At 38.4% G+C, this 17,287-nt stretch overlaps 1 protein-coding gene across 1 annotated transcript in view; it reads left to right on the top strand.

Moving 5' to 3' along the window:
• Positions 1-17,287, top strand: part of FOXP1 (forkhead box P1) — a 5,351,121-nt gene that overhangs the window by 4,523,172 nt on the left and 810,662 nt on the right. Inside the window, exon 8 of the mRNA XM_044077980.1 lies at positions 2,823-2,915. Within this exon, the coding sequence (XP_043933915.1) occupies positions 2,823-2,915 (93 nt within the window). The remainder of the gene's footprint in view (positions 1-2,822; positions 2,916-17,287) is intronic.

Genomic DNA, 17,287 nt, shown 5'->3' with positions numbered 1-17,287 from the left:
TCCCTGAACTTTGTATAAAACTACTTGTATCTTGTTGTCCATATCCATAAAACAGAGTTTCCACTTTCGCAGTTTTTGTATTATCTTTTGTTTAATCTCTTTCCACATATCCTTAGCTGCCGTAACAGAATCCTTTTTAACCCATACTCCTAAGTAGTTCATGTTATCATGTCTGCATAAATGTGGATATTGGTGGATATTGCTGAAACAATTCTTGTTGGGGTACATCGTTTAAAGCTATTTCCTTTGTTTTATCTTCATTAATTTTGTATCCCGAAAAGACTTGAAACTGTTTCAGGATGTTTTACAGCACTGAGATGTCCTTTTCTGGTTGTATCAGGTGTAAAATAATGCCATCTGCAAGTAAATCCAATTTTTCCTGATTACCATACGAATTATATTCTTATTTTCTTAGCCAGTGGTACTAAATATAATGCAAATAACAAAGGGGAAAGAGGACACCCCTGCCTGGTTCCTGTGTTCAAACAAAACTTTGAAGACCCCCCCCCCCCGACTTTAATTTTCATCTCTGATCCCAAATATATCCTCCTAGTTAACCTTATTATTTTGTTAGGGAATGCAAGTGCTTCCATTGCCCTACTCATAAAATCTCAGCTTACTCTGTCGAATGCTTTCTCTGCATAAAGACCCACCAACAACAGTGGTATTTTCTTCCATTCTGCTTCTCTCTGGATCATCTTTGTTCTATTAATGTTGTCAAATGTTTGCTCACCTCCACAAAGCCTGCGGCACTGAGCTTCAGAACACTCCTGGATGTGCATTATTTACACAATAACACACAACCTGTTGGGTACTATTGCGTGCATATGTGGTACACTGGATCTGTATTGTGCAGTTTTCAACAGGACACAAGATACAAGTCTCTTCTTGATGTTTACGTGTTGTTCTGCAAATACAATATACATTTTGAGAAGTGCCCATTTATTGTCACCAGACAATATTCCCTTATTTTATGAAGTAAAGTGTGTATATTTTAAGCTTTAAGCATATTTGATAAAAAGGTTGAGTTTGAAAGTAAAAATATCCCTTTTTGTTTTGTTGGTTTACTTGTCATATACATGTACATGTATGTATATTTATTTATTAGCTATGTTGCCCATTGTGTTTGAGGCCCATTTTCACTGAAAGGCCAGGGTCAGTCTTTTGGATATGTGACTTGGAATCAGGCAAGTATTACAGAATCAAACTTATTAGCAGTTCTTAACCTTAGTCCTGTACAATGCACTGCCAGAAAACACAATCTGTGTATGGTTATACCTTTAAATACATTTTCCTAGACATTGTCAGCACTTGGCAAAAATGCAGTGTATTTCCAAAAGACTGTCCTTTTAGATCTCTCTCCTTTCATTGGTTTAATGCAGTGGTCCGTTGCTGAAAAGCATAAAAATGCAGTGCAGACATAATGTTTGTTTGCCGTTTGTTTTGAGAAGCACAAATGAAACTAGCTGTCTGTGTCACAATGTCTGCAACAAGTAACACTTGTAAGTTTTAGGCAGTGTATTCAGCAGTAGGAGTACCAAATTTAAAGCATGGAAAGAGTGACTGAAATGATTTACTCAGATTGTGTATCAGTGTAGGTGTGGGGCAGAAACTGTACTGTGGGAACAGTGGCTGCTTTTCTTGGTATCTTGGCTGTTTTGATGGCCATCCGATTTCCCAGCTTACTGGTTTTGTTTTTTCTGGATGGCATGTTTGATTATTTATCGGAAGGGAAAAGGGAGTAGCTGAAGCAAATAAACAGGCGACAGAACTGTGTTTTGTTTTCCATTCTGTCGACCATGCCCTTTAAGAGATACTTAGAGAAATAATAAGCTTATTGTTTCATGATAAGAGGAAACTGAAAACATTATTTTTTTAATGCAGTTCAGATTAACACTTGGTTTACTTGGCTTCTGTCTATGACTGCTTTGCATCTCAGATTGCTGTTTGCTTTGTGCCATGGTGCAACACATTTTGTTCTACCACATTTTAATTTTTCCTGATTAGCTAATGTGTTGGGTCCTCTGAAAATACTGTGGCCCTGCTCTGTATATTGTGCATTACTGTTGGTGTCTTATTAGGACTGTGTGAATGTTACTAATTTCCAATATACATTCCCATTATTTGAATGTACATGGCAGGAGTACTGAAACAGTGAATTATGCTGTGCTTTCTGAAGTCCTGGTGACAATGTTTCAGAAGTAAACAATTATGTGAGTCACAGCTCGTACCTAAAGACTGCAGCAGTACCTACACAATGTTTACTGGATTGTGAGAATCTAATCCTTTGCCTTATAAAGTGCTGGCTGCTGGGTGGAGTATGTAATGCATTATTAGCATGTAAACTGATGTGATATAAAACTGATCAGAGGTACGGCTTCAGTAATCTCATGTTTGCTCATTAAACTATATTCAGCAATGCTTCCAGTATGACTTCCATTTGTTTTATGTATTCATGAGCTTGAAATTTGCCATTTGGGAAAATGTGTAATAACTGTACCGTTTCACCTTTAAAACCTGTCTTTAAATATTTACTTTTGGTTATTGTTTTGTTCTGCTTCAATCAAAAAATATCTAAACAGTGTCTCACAGATGTCTATGTAAAGACAGGTTATTCCTATATAGTTCTTGTAGTCTGTTATTAGTAAAACAAGAGAGTCTGTTTTGGGAAATAGATAAAAATGTGAAATATTATTTAACAGTTAGCCAAGTACAGATTGTTAGTTTAGTGCATCATTTGTGTTAAAAGGCAATAAACATAGTCCCATAGGAAGTATTTAAGTTCCAAACAAAATATTAAATGTTCTTCCTTTTTTGTGCAGGCTCTTCAAGTTGCACGGCAGATCCTCCTACAACAGCAACAAGTTAGTGGATTAAAGTCTCCCAAAGGGAATGACAAGCAACCAGCCCTGCAGGTAAATAAAAAAAAAAAATCAAGTCCACTAAGAAAGCAGTTATTTCATTTGTATGTGTAGAAATTGATTGATGACGCTGAGAGTGATGAGATGATTTAATCCTTTTTGTTCAGTGTAATGTCTGAAAACAAAACTGGTATTTAAATTTGACAATGTTCTTTAAAATTTGTGTAACATCCATTATGCTCTTAAGAGCACTGCTAAGAAAAAGTACAAACAAATAGTTATATGTGTGCAATTGTGTCCACCTGTCCATTGTGAAGGAGTGCAAGTTGTAAGGCTTGATGAAATTTCTTTACTTAAGAAGTAAAAGCATTGCCAAAGTCCATTGCTCCATTTGTCATAAATTAAAGAATATGGGAATATTATTGTTGCAGTGTGGCAGCTTCATTGCTAATCAAACTTTAGTGATAGATTAGTTGGCTTGTTGGTCAACGTATAAAAGCATTTATGCAGTTTGTGTTATCTACCAAGTGCAAACACAAAACAAAAATGAACTGACCAATTTCAGTACACCTTTTTTCACTATATGACAATAGCATAATTTATATCGAATGGCAGATTTTTATGTAGAATTTTAAGCAACTACATTTACTTCAGCTTGTTTTATTTACCCCTATTGCTTTTGTAAAAAGTATGTACATTCATTGGTCACCTCTTCATGAAATAAAAGATAAAATGTCTACCTTTTGTAGAGAAATCCCTTCATAAACCAGGGTTATGTAGGTATGGAGTTAGCAATCTATGTTTAAATTTTAAATATTCATGTGTCTGATGCTTATATTTTAGAAAAGAGAACATCACTTTTTCTTATTGATTTCAAAGATGATACAGGATACAGTTTAGTGATTTCACCATGTAATGGAATGTGGTCATGTAAAGTTTTTCATACATTCTAACTCACTTTTTTTAAAGCAATTTTGTGTTGGATGGTAATTCAAGTGTCATTTCAGAGCTGCTGATGGTACGGTTTATAATATAGGAATCTGATGGTGATGATACGTCCGCAGTTTTAATAATCAATTGGCAGTTATATTGAATGTTTACATAGCAGCTGTGATTCAAACATGGTTCCTATAACTTTATGCAGCTATCCTGGTGTTTTCTTTTTTTTCCTTTATGAGTGGTGGCGAAACAAAGCTCTGAATCAGTGTAGAAAAGGCTGTGTGCACTGATATGCACGAAGTATTTCTTCAAATTAATAAAACCCTTTCTTTTGTATTCCATATACTCATCTTTAAGGTGATACCCCAAGTCACTCCTGAATGTAATGGTTTTGCAGCGCTGTTAAACCATTTGCCATTCATTTCTTACATTGCAGACTAAAGAGTAATTACCTTCGCTGTCAGATATAGATTCTTTTAATATTGCCGTTTACATCCTCTTGGGTGATTTTCAGTCTTTATAAACTTGCAGGTTGTCTCAGCTGATATAAACAAATGAGCAGTTGACCCCCTTTTTGTAGATGCATTAGTCCTTGGAAAACTAGCTGTGTTATAGACTGTATTTTCTTTCTTTTTCTTTTTTTGAGAAGATGGGAAAACTTGAACATACTTATCACTGAAGTATATCTTATATATATCTCCTGCATGGAATAGTGGGAAACATGTATACATTATGAAACCATCCCACAGAGAATTTAGCAAGGAAATCCAAAGCTGATGAATGTACAGTAATACACAGTCCCACTGGAGACATTTTAATGAGATGTTTTACTGACTGGGTCCCGTGTCAGGTACTAAAAGAACTGCTTTGTTGTGCACATGTCTTAGGAATAGCTCTAGAGGATGAAATATGACTGTAGTGACCTTTCAGCTGTGAGCTTATTTGTCAGGATTCAAATAAGTGAAAAGGATCAAACTAAACAGTTTCCATAGTCAGACTGGGAATTGTGTTGTAGAGGTCAACAGTGGAGGCCTCGTAGAAGATTCCTCTACACAGCCAATTGCTGGTACATATTAAAGCACCAGAACATCTCCTGCAGACAGAGACAAAATTAAAATTCTAATTTATTAATGTATACAGAAAGGTAGCCTGGCCTGTCATTCAGTGATTCAAATGACTGCCCAGTCTTTTTTCCCCTGTTTCTTCTGGCTGTTTCTCTCACAGAAGGACTGTATCAGTCTGCAAGTGCTAGAAATTAACATTTGCAAAATGACAGAGTTTTGTGGCAGTAGAGATTATGGAGGTGTATTTAACTAGTAAAATACACTTGTCTCCATCTGTTCACAATTTTCCAAATGTAGGAACCACTTGGGTCTCTTAAATTAATTATTCTGAGCTTCTCATGGGTTGTATTTCTGTTACATGCATTTTTCTTGGTGTAAAGTAGAATCCTGCCTATCATTTATTTAACACTGTACCTTGTGGCAGATGATAAGCTCGCATTATGAGCAATTTATTATGATAGCCTTAGAGAAGCAAACAGAAGCAAAAAAATAGAATGAAGATGTTTTTACCTTAAAATGGTTGAATGATGTTTGTTAATAACTTCTATCTTGTCTTTAACTGTGGCGTTGTCTGTACTATATGTATATAGAATACTAACAATAGTTTCTTGTAATCTCTCTTTCCTAAAACTATAGGGTCTCAAAGTGCATAATTATTGAATAGTTATTTATGTTGGCCACATTCTTAAGCAATAGTATGTGAAAGAATAATTAGGTAAAGATATGAAGTAGATTATAAAATTCTCCAATCAAAGTCTAATTTCTATTTTTTTTTTTTTTTTTTGCTCATCTACCAGCCCTGCTTTGATGGTTTCACTTCATTTACCCAGATGGTCCATTTCTTCTATTGATTGCAAAAGCCAGACATCCCTGGCCTAGGCGAGCATCCTGTGATCCATTCTTTCCTATCAGGAGTGCCTTATCAGCCCATTTGCTTCTTTGATGGCAAGAGCTGGATGGTAGGAAGTGAACCAGCCTTCAGGTCCAGCACAGCAACCTACTCCGGTCCCCCCTTGGTGCCCCTTTTCCCTCCCTGCTGCAGCTCTTTTGATCTCCAGTGCATACCTCTCAGGTGTACCTGATTATCAGGAATGTTCCTCATTTGGGGTCTTAAAGGAAAACTCCACCCTAGAACTAAAAAAAATCTGTTTTTTTTTCACGCTGTCTTTGTTTCCTGACCTATTTTAACACCCCAAAATCATGCTAAGCACTTTATTTGTAATTTTAGCCTGTTTTCCACAACATGTCTACCAATGGGGCTTGATGTATCAACATGATCTTGCTCTCCCTCAACCATTTTTATTTCCCATAATGCTTTGTATGACTTATGCCAGACATAAGGAAGTAACTGTAAATTCCCATGCCATTGACATATAATGAGATTTGTGAGTCACTGTTGTCTCCTTTACCTTCTGTAAAAGGACTGCTTCTTTTCTGTCTCTAATCACCCTCATTTATGTTTGGCTCAGACTTTGTTTTACATTATACTTAGAAGTTATCCAACTATAGCCAGAAAAATAGCTAAAATACAGGCCTTTGTTCAGGGTTTTCTTTTGTAGTTCAAGAGGATTTGACATTCTCCTCCCTCCACAGTACTGCTGAGGTGTTGAAACTGTCACTGCACTGAGAGACCCTTGCAGAATCAGATGTTCTTCGTGTTTCACTGTTGCAGTCATTACATTTGGGTTATCTGCTGGCAGGTAGCCCTCAGTCGGCCTGATTAACAAAGTTTTGGGTCCTGCATCGGTTGCTGTCTCTTCTTCCATGACGTCAGGTCGTCAGGGATATAAAACATGCAGCCGATGCCATTACATCAGTCTTTCTTGCCGTGCGGTGCCCAAAGCAGAAGCAGTTCGCAAGTGCCGGTCGACCGACTCCTGAAATTTTCGAGTTTCAGAACCAAAAATCAGGAATCTGATGCTGAGAACTCCATTCTCTCTGCCCCCCCCCCCCATACTCTCAGGGAGCATTTTCGTTGGGAAAGTCAGGATTTCTCTGATTCTAAAAAGAGGCTTAGGGATTTCTTACTCTTGCCCCAGCACAGGCCTTTAGCCATACATCCTGTACTAGACAGCCTATGGTGTCAACATTCTCAGGATATTGAAGCAATGATTCCTATCATACCTTACCTACGTCTAGAGTTCCTTTGGTGGGAAGAGGCCTGCCACCTCAACAAGGGCTCCCTTTCAATCTACCCCCTGCCAGCCAAACCCTAACAACAGACGTATCAGACTATGCATGGTGGGCTCACCTGTCAGGGAAGTGCATTCAGGGTAAATGGAACCCAAGTCAAATGCACCTGCATATCAATCAAAAAGAAGTGTTAGCTGTACAAAATGCTCTGACAGCCTTCAAGGACCCCATTCTTCCAGGACAACTAATGGTAAAGATGGACAACATCAATGTTATGTGACACATAAACAAGCAGGGGGGTACACATTCTTGCTCCCTCTGCAGACTAGCCATGGCATTGTGGAACACAGCCTTGAGCTACTACCAAGTGCTCCTACAAGCTCAGTTCCTGCCTGGAAAATTAAATACAATGGCAGATGGACTAAGCAGAAACCTCATTGACCCACATGAGTGGAAACTGGAACCAAGGATTTTCAACATGTTGACAAGCAAATGGGGGAGCCCAGATATAGACCTGTTTGCCTCTCCCCAGAACTGCCAATTGGACAAATATTGCACAAGGACTCCCCACAAACAAGCCTGGAAAGTGGATGCTCTGTCCTTCAGCTGGAAAAACCTATCAGTCTATGCCTTCCCCCCTCTGCCTCTGCTCTCCAAAGTACTACTAAAAATCAAACAGGACAAACCAAGGATGATTTTGATTGCACCAGACTGGCCACACCAACACTGGTACCCCCTCCTGCGCAGTGTGTCACGGTTCTCCCCATGGCATCTGCCTCAGACTCCTTCCCTGTTGTCTCAGCAGGAGAACCAGATTCTGCACCCTCTGCTTCTAACACTGAATCTAGCAGCCTGGCTAATTACCTAATCTCTCCTGTACCATCCCTCAGTAAACCTGTGATGGATATCATTTTAGAGGCAAGGAGGCCTAGTACTAGAAAATCTTATGCTGAAAAATGGAAAAGATTCTGTTCCTGGAACCAGTCTCAAGGGAGGAGCACAGCAGTGCCAAATTTACCTCAGATTTTACAATACTTAACTGAGATGCTTCACAAGGGTCTATCTTTTACCTCCATCAAAATTCATGCCTCAGCCATTTCAGCTCATTATAACAAAGAACCTCCTCTCTTCTCTCATCCACTGTTCATGCAGTTCCTCAGAAGGGCCAAAAATTTGAGACCACCCAGAAGAGCTCCAACCCTAGCCTGGGACCTTAACTTTGTTTTGGAGAAACTCACTCTATCTCCTTTCGAGCCAGCTCCTACTGCAGACTTAAAATTTATTTCTTGGAAAACAGCTTTCCTTGTAGCAATCACTTCAGCAAGAAGGGTATCTGAATTACAGGCCCTTATGGCAGTGGAGCTTTTCATCATCTTTCATGCGGACAGGGTCCCTCAGAACCAATCCATCCTTCATGCCCAAGGTGGTATCCAGTGTGGCTCTTAATCAGTCCATTCATTTGCCAACATTCTTTCCCAATCCACAGAACAAAGGGGAATGGATACTGCATTCCTTGGATGTGCACAGACAACTTAGATTCTACTTGGACAGGACTAAACCTCAAAGGAAATCTGAACAACTGCTGGTGGCATTTGCTGCAGGGGCAGAGGGGAAGGCTATTTCAAAGCAAACCGTTTCTAAATGGATAGGCCATTGCATTCATTTCTACTATAAGCACCATGGAAAACCTATCCCTCAGGGGATCAGACCTCACTCCACCAGGACTGCATCTACCTCTACAGCCTTTCTCAGAGGCATCCCTACCAGGGACATTCTAGAAGCTGCTACCTGGAGTTCTGTACATACTTTCACCAAGCATTATCATTTGTCAATTTTCTCTAAATCCAGAGCTGGCTTTGCCCTTACAGTCTTGCAGGGCCTTATAGCTGATCCTAATACTATCTAAATTCTTCCTCCCAACCATAGCTTTGAGAATCTACTCAAATGTAATGACTGCAACAGTGAAACACGAAGAACATAGTACAGTTGTGTACACTTACCATAAATGTAGATGTTCGAGTGTATTCACTGTTGCAGTCCTGGTTACCCTACCTCCAGCTCCCTAACTTCTTTTGGCTATATCTCTACTTTCCTTTACTATGCTTAAAAGCTTTTTGGTGTAGTTGCTTTTTTGTTGGAGGTATACCATTGTATTTTTACATTTAATTGCTTCCCATTAGGGGGGGCACCTGACATCTCGGACAAGAAAAACTGATGTAATGGCATCGGCTGCATGATTTATATCCCTGACGACCTGACGTCATGGAAGAAGGGACAGCAACTTGACGCAGGACCCAAGACTTTGTTAATCAGGCCGACTGAGGGCTACCTGCAAGCAGATAACCCAAATGTAATGACTACAACAGTGAATACACTCGAGCATCTACATTTATGGTAAGTGTACACAACTGTACTTTCTTCTTGGACTACAAAAGAAGACCCCGAACAAAGGCCTGCAATTTAGCTACTTTTCTGGCTGTAGCTGGATAACTTCTAAATATAGTGTAAAACAAGGTTTGAGCCAAATATAAATGAAGGTGATTAGAGACAGAAAAGAAGCAGTCCTTTTATAGAAGGTGAAGAAGATAACAATGATTCACACAAATCCCATTATATGTTAATGGCATGGGAATTCACAGTTACTTCCTTATGTTTGACATGAGCCATGCAAAGCGTTATGGGAAAGAGAAAAGACTGAGGGAGAACAAGATCACTTTGATACATCAACCCCCATTGGTAGCCATGCTGCGGACAACAGGCTAAAATTGCAAATAAAGCACTTAGAGTGATTTTGAGGTGTTAAAATAGGTCAGGAAACAAAGACAGAGTGAAAAAAATAGATTTTTTTAGCTCTAGGGTAGAGTTTTCCTTTAAAACATTCATGTTCCCTGAAGTTCCACACTGAAAGGATCTGTCAGACATTCAGTGTTAGCACTATTTTTTAACTTGTATCTATGGAGAATCAAACTGAGTCATACTAATTTATTAAAATAATTACTATGTTATTAAAAATATCACATGCCAACCACCCTATGAGCTTTCTAGATGAAATTGTTAGTAAACACCAAGTGTTCTGCATTTTGCCAATTTGTTCCACATTATGAAAAGTAATGTTCCTCATTTTGCAGATGGAAGGTTGAGAGCTATGCTGCAGTGAGTATTGCCTTACTGCATGAAGTGTGACATTCACTGCTGACTTCCCCAGCAAGTGCACTTGCACAGAAGCAGCATGTCCTCGGCAGGCCTGTGTACTGCATGTTTAACACTCATCACTCGCTGCTCCCATTAGGTGACATTCAAGTGGCAAGCCAAGCCACTTCCCTCTCCCTAGGATGGGCACGGGGCAATAGGTGTTAACTTCCATCCTCCCCACCTGGCTGTTTAAGCACCCATGCTGTTAATTGAACAGTGGTCATATTGGTCATAGTCTTGTACACAGTACATTGTACAGGTGAATGCCTTCTTCCTCCAGTTATATACAAACTAAAGTAGCAGCTTACTGTCTGCATGACTGAAATGCATGTAGTCTTTTGTGGCTGTCTATAACGTTAGAATAAACTGTACTATGTGTGCCCACAAGTGTGGATTACTTTATCTGTCTTCAGGAAGTAGACAACTTCAGTTGGGAGATCTTGATGTATGGATAGGCTCTAGTCTGTGCATTTGAGACCTGTCATTGGCTGTAGTTTGGCAAATCAGTTGCTTAAGTTTTCCTGTGCCCTTTGACTTGAGACTGGTTGTGTACAGTGTGCCTTAACTGCAAAGCACAGTATAAAGCTGATACAAATCTTGTATGCTAAATGTCTACTCTATTTTGTCTTACTCTGTTTGCCCATCAGCTGATTGATCTGAATTTTTAATTTTAATGTTTGCTTATTTGGCCTGGAAAGTGCCTGAAAAAGACCATGATAAGCAGAACTTCTCTGTCATCAGATGAAAAATAACATTTAGAAGTGTAACTCCAGCAAAACATAAACTTACATTATGGCCCAGTTTTCACATCTCTGCTTTTGGATTAGCTTGATAATGCTAGGCTGTCCTGAGGCTGCTAGCAGTATTGCCTCTATCAAGTAAGAGGTTTGGAAATTGTTTTTAAAAATGTAGAGAGTATTGTATAATGTTTACATGGCATCAATGACAGCTTTTGCTCATTACATAGGATTCCATTTGTTAAACAATTACAGGAAAGCACTTCTGTTTATCTGCTGACATGCCTTTACTTCATTGGACAGCAAGTTCAAATCTCATCACAGTTGCTCATTACATTATCAGGAGCAGGTTATTTAACATTCCTTCTTACGCTTTTAGCAGTCTAGCTGGGAAGAAAGTTACATTATTGTACTGGGCTGGCTGTCCTAGTGTAATAAATAGCAAAATAAAAAGTGATGAATTATTAAAGACTGAGAAGAATGGTGCTTTTCAAAAACAAGAATATTCAGCAGACTGATTTAATAATAAGCAAATGGAATGGCACAGATATATTACTGACATTTCAAGCCCCATATCTAACTTACAAATGTATTGCTATTTACCTATTCATTTCCTTGACCAGAATTGACTTACATTTGCACTTCACTAAAATTGTATATGTACTGGAGAAACATTTTGCTTAAGGCGTATCCTAGTTTCTTCCATGAATAAAATCAATTTAGTATTGAAGGTCACTGTTTTTCTAAATAATTCATGTTTCTTACAAGCAGTACTATTTTTATTTTAATAGGCAAATATATATGTTGTAAATAACTGAACTGTAGGCATATGAGGGTCTTGACCTATGTTACATACCCATTAGTAACCACTGCAAGCATATAAAGTAATACATGATTACAAAGAAAAACAGCCAGGGAGCAACAACTGTAAACTACTTAGGAGTGGCATAGTTCTAATGAGGAGTCTATAAACCAAGTTACATAATTAATTTTATGTTGTTGGAATACCGTGTGTGCATAGCATTCAACTGATTAAGAAAAAAACGCGGGTCTTTGAAACTTAACATGTTAATGAAAACTGTGCTTTAATGTTTATGTCCTTGTAAGTTCAAGTATGTATACAGTTTATAGCTATTAAAAATAAAGTAGCTAAGATATACAGTTTATAGCTATTAAAAATAAAGTAGCTAAGACAGTTGTAACTGATTACTGCAGACTAAGTCTGACATGAGGTTTGCACGACACAAATGTTCCATACTGTAAGAAAACATGCTAAATGTACTTGACTGGTCAAAAATGTGCAAATTGCTAACAAAGTGACACATGTAATTTAGAATATTCATACCGTTTTACCTTGTGGTTTACACCTACGACGTTGAAAAGAGAGAACTACTCCCACCTCAGTAATTACCATTATCACTGAAATGGTAGGGTTTGAGTCATTAGTTCCATGTGCATTTAATTAGAGGAAGGCTGAAATTGGATTTAACTTATTACTTTTTCATGGATCACTTTCTTGTCATCACTTAAATTGGATTGCAGCCCCAGGTAACTAATTATGAGAGCCACAGGATCATGAGTGAAGAAAAAGGTAATTAGGAGCAACACTGTCGGACCCTTGCTGATAGTTCACTTGCGCTTTGGAAAAATTAGAGTTACATTTTGTAGATTTACTGATCAGGATGTTAAGGCTGCGTGCACAGTCATGCTAAGAATCATGGGAAGACTGCCACCACCTATGGAGGATTTTATATGATGTGCAGCTGGGATGAAGATGTTATATCAACATGGGTCCACAATCAGTCCCATAATACCTAGATTAAACTTGTAAAAGCAACAGATTGGCTGTAAGCATGAGGTAACTGGGAAATGTACTGTCTGCAATCTTCCTATACATGATTACTGCAGAACTGTTCAAGTACTGTTGAGTCAAAATAGAAAGATTTTTAAGTGCAGTAAATTAGAATTTAATGAAAATGTTAATGTACCAAACACTCATTCTGAGTTATAATTAGACATATGAATTACATAACTACAGTAAGATTTATTATTTATGGGGCTGGGATTTAGCTTTATTCAGCTGGGTTGACTAGTTATGACAAAGAACTAAATTTATTAAGGAGAGAATTAATATACTTTGTGGAAAGATTCCACTTAGGAGTTTCTGTATTTTATTTGAGTATACAGTGTGTGTCTGATCACTCCACTGTATTCCTGCAGTAGAATTTAGCACACATTTGTTCTTTAGCTTGTAATAAAACAAATCCAGATACATATGTTTTTATACCGAGCAGCAATAACCAGTGTCAATAGTGCCTTCTGCACCTAATGTAAATGACAGTAAACACTAACACAAAAGTTTTGATTATAGGCATGGCAAAGAAATTGTGCTTAAGGAGTTCCTTGTTTCCTTTATTTCTCAGTTTTCTATGTTTTCCTGAGTCTATGTTCAGCATTAACTAATCCTTGTTGTTGACTGTAGTTGTGTACTTTTTAGTTTAACCCTTTACTGAGAATGCCCTGCTTTTAGGGTATTCTGCACCCAGTCCATTCTGAAGCAGGTAAATCTCCATCCTGGTCATAGTGGAGGAGAGGATGATTCTTGTTTGATAGCTTTACAGATTACCAGAACACTGAAGTATGTATACCCTGTAAACTTTGAAGCAAAAGTCCACATGTAACTGCTTCTTTCTTTGCCTGCTGTTCTTCAACTGTCCTTATGATTTATGTGACGTCTTCATTTCTGTTACCGGAAACAATCTGTGTTTTTAGATGACAGTCTTTTGTCCTTATTTTATGTCTGCCGAGGTGATTATGGTGCTGTACAGTTTTGGCTGCATTAATCTGGCCCTCTATCACCGAGCTTTGAGCCTTTCACGTAAGGAAATATGCTTGCATAACCTGACATTTCTTCACCCAAGCATTCAGTTTTGTGTATTTACAGTGGCTACAGTTTATCTTTCTAGTATGCCATTCTCTCTTGTCTGTTAATATTCTGTTCTTAAGACAGCACAGCTTATTACCTTAGTATTGTGTGAATCAAATGAATTGTTTCTAGACATCATCAGCACCACATTTAAGTGTTTTCTTCTGAGTTACCAATGGTTTTGTTAAATAATATGTAGTAATATATTAACTCATTTTACCATATATCATCAATAAAATATAACTGGTTCATTCTTTGATGCCCGCTTTATCCTGTTTTTCAGGATCACGTGAGAGCTGGAGCATGTCCCAACAAGTAATGAGCACAGGGTGGAGAAGCAATCATGGACAAGATAACTAATCACAGGATGCTTACACACACACACACACACACACACACACACACACACACACACACACACACACACACACACACACACACACACACACACACACTTTAGAAGATCATCAGTTTATACACTGGCATGTCTTTTTTAATGTGAGAGGAAACAGCACACCCTCTCATTCTAAAATATATGAATAATGAAACCTTACGTAACTTAAGCAAAAATATTGCTGTACACAAACAGTTTAATCTTATTGGGGAACATGTACTTGAAAATTGAACAGAAGGTTGCCAACAGAGATTTGGAGAACCCTCATGAAAATAAACAACCAGAAAATGTAAGGGCAACCACTTCCACCTCAGTAGAGCTGTTAAGAGACACAAAACACTTCCTCAAAATCTTGAAAATAATTTATTAAATGTTAAGTGCTTTCATCCTAAGTCATGGAGGCTTCATCAGAACAAATTACTGGCACATAATGCATACCTTTATGCAAAACCATCACATGACCAATGAGTGGATAATGTTCAGTTAAACATTTAATGAAAAAAGCCTTATGCTAAAAACCACAAATAAAAAACTACATATTTGGTGTGCAATATATTAAAAATAGTAAGAGAACAGTAAAAAAGTTCTGTCTGTAGTCATTTGCAGCAAATTAAAAAAACTAGTAAGGCTTAAAATCATAGTTTAGCTGATCTGAGTTTGAGAACACTGCTAATTGAAATGGAATCATTTAAACCTGGATATGTACTGGCATTTAATCTTTGCTGCCATAGCAGTTCTCTATGCTCAAGTCTTAGTTCCCAGGGTCCTTCCCTGGGATTTACTTAAATTTTTTCCAAGACAAAAAATAAAACTTGTATAAAGGTATGCATTATGCGACGAAAGTGCTTAACATTTAATAAACTATTTTCGAGAATTTAAAGAAACATTTTGTGTTCTAACAGCTCTTTTGAGGTGGAAGTGATTGTCCTCACATTTGCTGGTTATTTGAACAGAAGGATATGAACAAAGAGACAATAGATACAGGTAAAACATAACCAAACTAGTTCTGGTTCTTAGTGTACAGGTCAAAACTCCGTGCTTGCAAACTGATATAATAATAATCTTTATGTTAATTCAAGCCCTCTGGCATATGGTAAGTAATCTTATGATTCAGTTAGGAAAATTGGGATAACTAAACAGTATTGTTTCCACCCTGATCAACCACATACTGTTCTTGCTGTCCACACATTTCACTCTGTTCATGTTGTTCTTTTGACATCTCATTTTAAAACAGAATGTTACTTCATAATTTGAGGGGTAGCCTGCAGCTGGTAAGAGATGAGCTGTCCTTGGCACTGCTCTTCCTCAACTGTGGGGGTACTGAGGTCTTCGCAGCAAATGCCATGGTGTCACATAGCAGGTCTAGAAGAAAGACACCCCACTCTTCTCATTGTTTTTGGCCACTCATACAGTTCAGACTTCGAGCCTAATGTACTGTCTTAAGCAAGTTCCTTCTTTTTTTAAGCAAGTTCCTTCTTTATTTATTTATTTATTTATTTATTTTAAAGCAACATCTTTATTACTATTATTAACATAATATATAAATGTTATTTTCCTTTTAGTATTGGTTAGGTATGCATATGTTGTACTTCCCTGCAGTCTTGATTATAATAGCATTCTTATTGCTTTTGCAGACTTTTACCCTTACGGTGATATCCTGTGTGCTGATGAGCGCTTATACAAATCTTTATAAAACTTTGTAATTTTTAAAGATCTCTATAAGTGCTCATCCATTAACTAATAAAGATGTTTGGAGAAAACAGCATTTGTTTCCCTTTTTCCTCTGGAGATGAAGATTCACTACTAAGGACTAACTAAGGCTCATTGAATTCAGCTAAGAATCTCTAGCTGTCCTTTGGGGCATTTCCATTTGCACACCTAGGGACATGGGTGTAACAGTGGCTAGTGAGGTGCTGTTAATTTCAGAGACACTGAAAGTTCCTCGGTTTTCTAATGGTAGCATACTGCTGTTGCCAGACCTTGGAGACTTAGGTTGTGCTTTATTTCCTCCTGCTCAACCCTTTAAAAGTTCTTACCATTTATGCTTCATTGGGGGGGCTCATTTTAGCTCCCATAGGATCACAGTGATGTGATTCTCCTAGAAATGGTTCAAATAGCTGTTTATAGAGTTCTCAGCCTAAAGGTTTTGAGGACTCTTGTGGGCAGGACTGCTTTTCAGACATCTCCTTATTTAGGTAGACAACCTGTGCATTGTATGATGTCTTACTACAAGGTGGGGGGGGGGGGCTCAGAACCATATCCCACTTTGAAGGAGACTTTGCTGATCAGCCAGTGAGTCATAGTCAGGGGCATCACCCTGTCAGCACTTCACATCCTAGAGGAGATGAATAAACTGACTGATTTGCTGAAACTGCTGCTCCATTCCTGTCCTGGAGATGCAGATTTGGACACCATGTCTGGTGTCTTCCTTTCCAGAAGTGGTATACTCAGGAGAATGCAGTCCTCACTCTCTTCTGCTTGTTGCAGCAGGGCAGGAAGTTGCTTGATGTGCTCTTTAGCCTATGACATGGGAGATTCCTTTACACATTCCTGCAATTCCCACTGATTCTGTTCCTCATAGCGGATTTCAGGAAAGAAAGGTCAAAACTCATTGTTGTTACCTGCTTCAGTGGTCCAAACATTTTCATTCTTAGCTAAGGATATCTCCAGTAGCTGGGTCTTGGCCAATGGAGCAGAGAGGTAAAGCTATTACTGTACTCCAGATGACCCATTCAGTTAGCAACATGGTCTCTGGAGGGACCAGATGTGAGTTGATGGCAGGGAATGGCAGATTCCAGCTCAACCATCCATGGGGAAGGGAGGCGGCCTGACTTGCTGCATTTGCAAAAGAAGAGTCTGCCAAGCTGTACTCGCTAGCAATGTGTCACTTGGTCGGGAGGTTGTGCATGCATGGAAGCAAGCATGCACCTCACAAAGGCAGCCATAATGGAGCTATTGTGGATGGGGGAGAGTTAAAGCATTCCCTCTCCAAAGTAGCAGTATGATGTTGCGCCAGCACCCTTGATCTCATCACCGGCCCC

The sequence above is a fragment of the Protopterus annectens genome, chromosome 7.part0 (assembly GCF_019279795.1).
Source record: "Protopterus annectens isolate FY-2018-M chromosome 7.part0, PAN1.0, whole genome shotgun sequence".
Taxonomy (NCBI): Eukaryota; Metazoa; Chordata; order Ceratodontiformes; family Protopteridae; genus Protopterus; species Protopterus annectens.
Note: the sequence above shows the minus strand (reverse complement) of the source record. Positions and strands in the feature narration are given on the sequence as shown.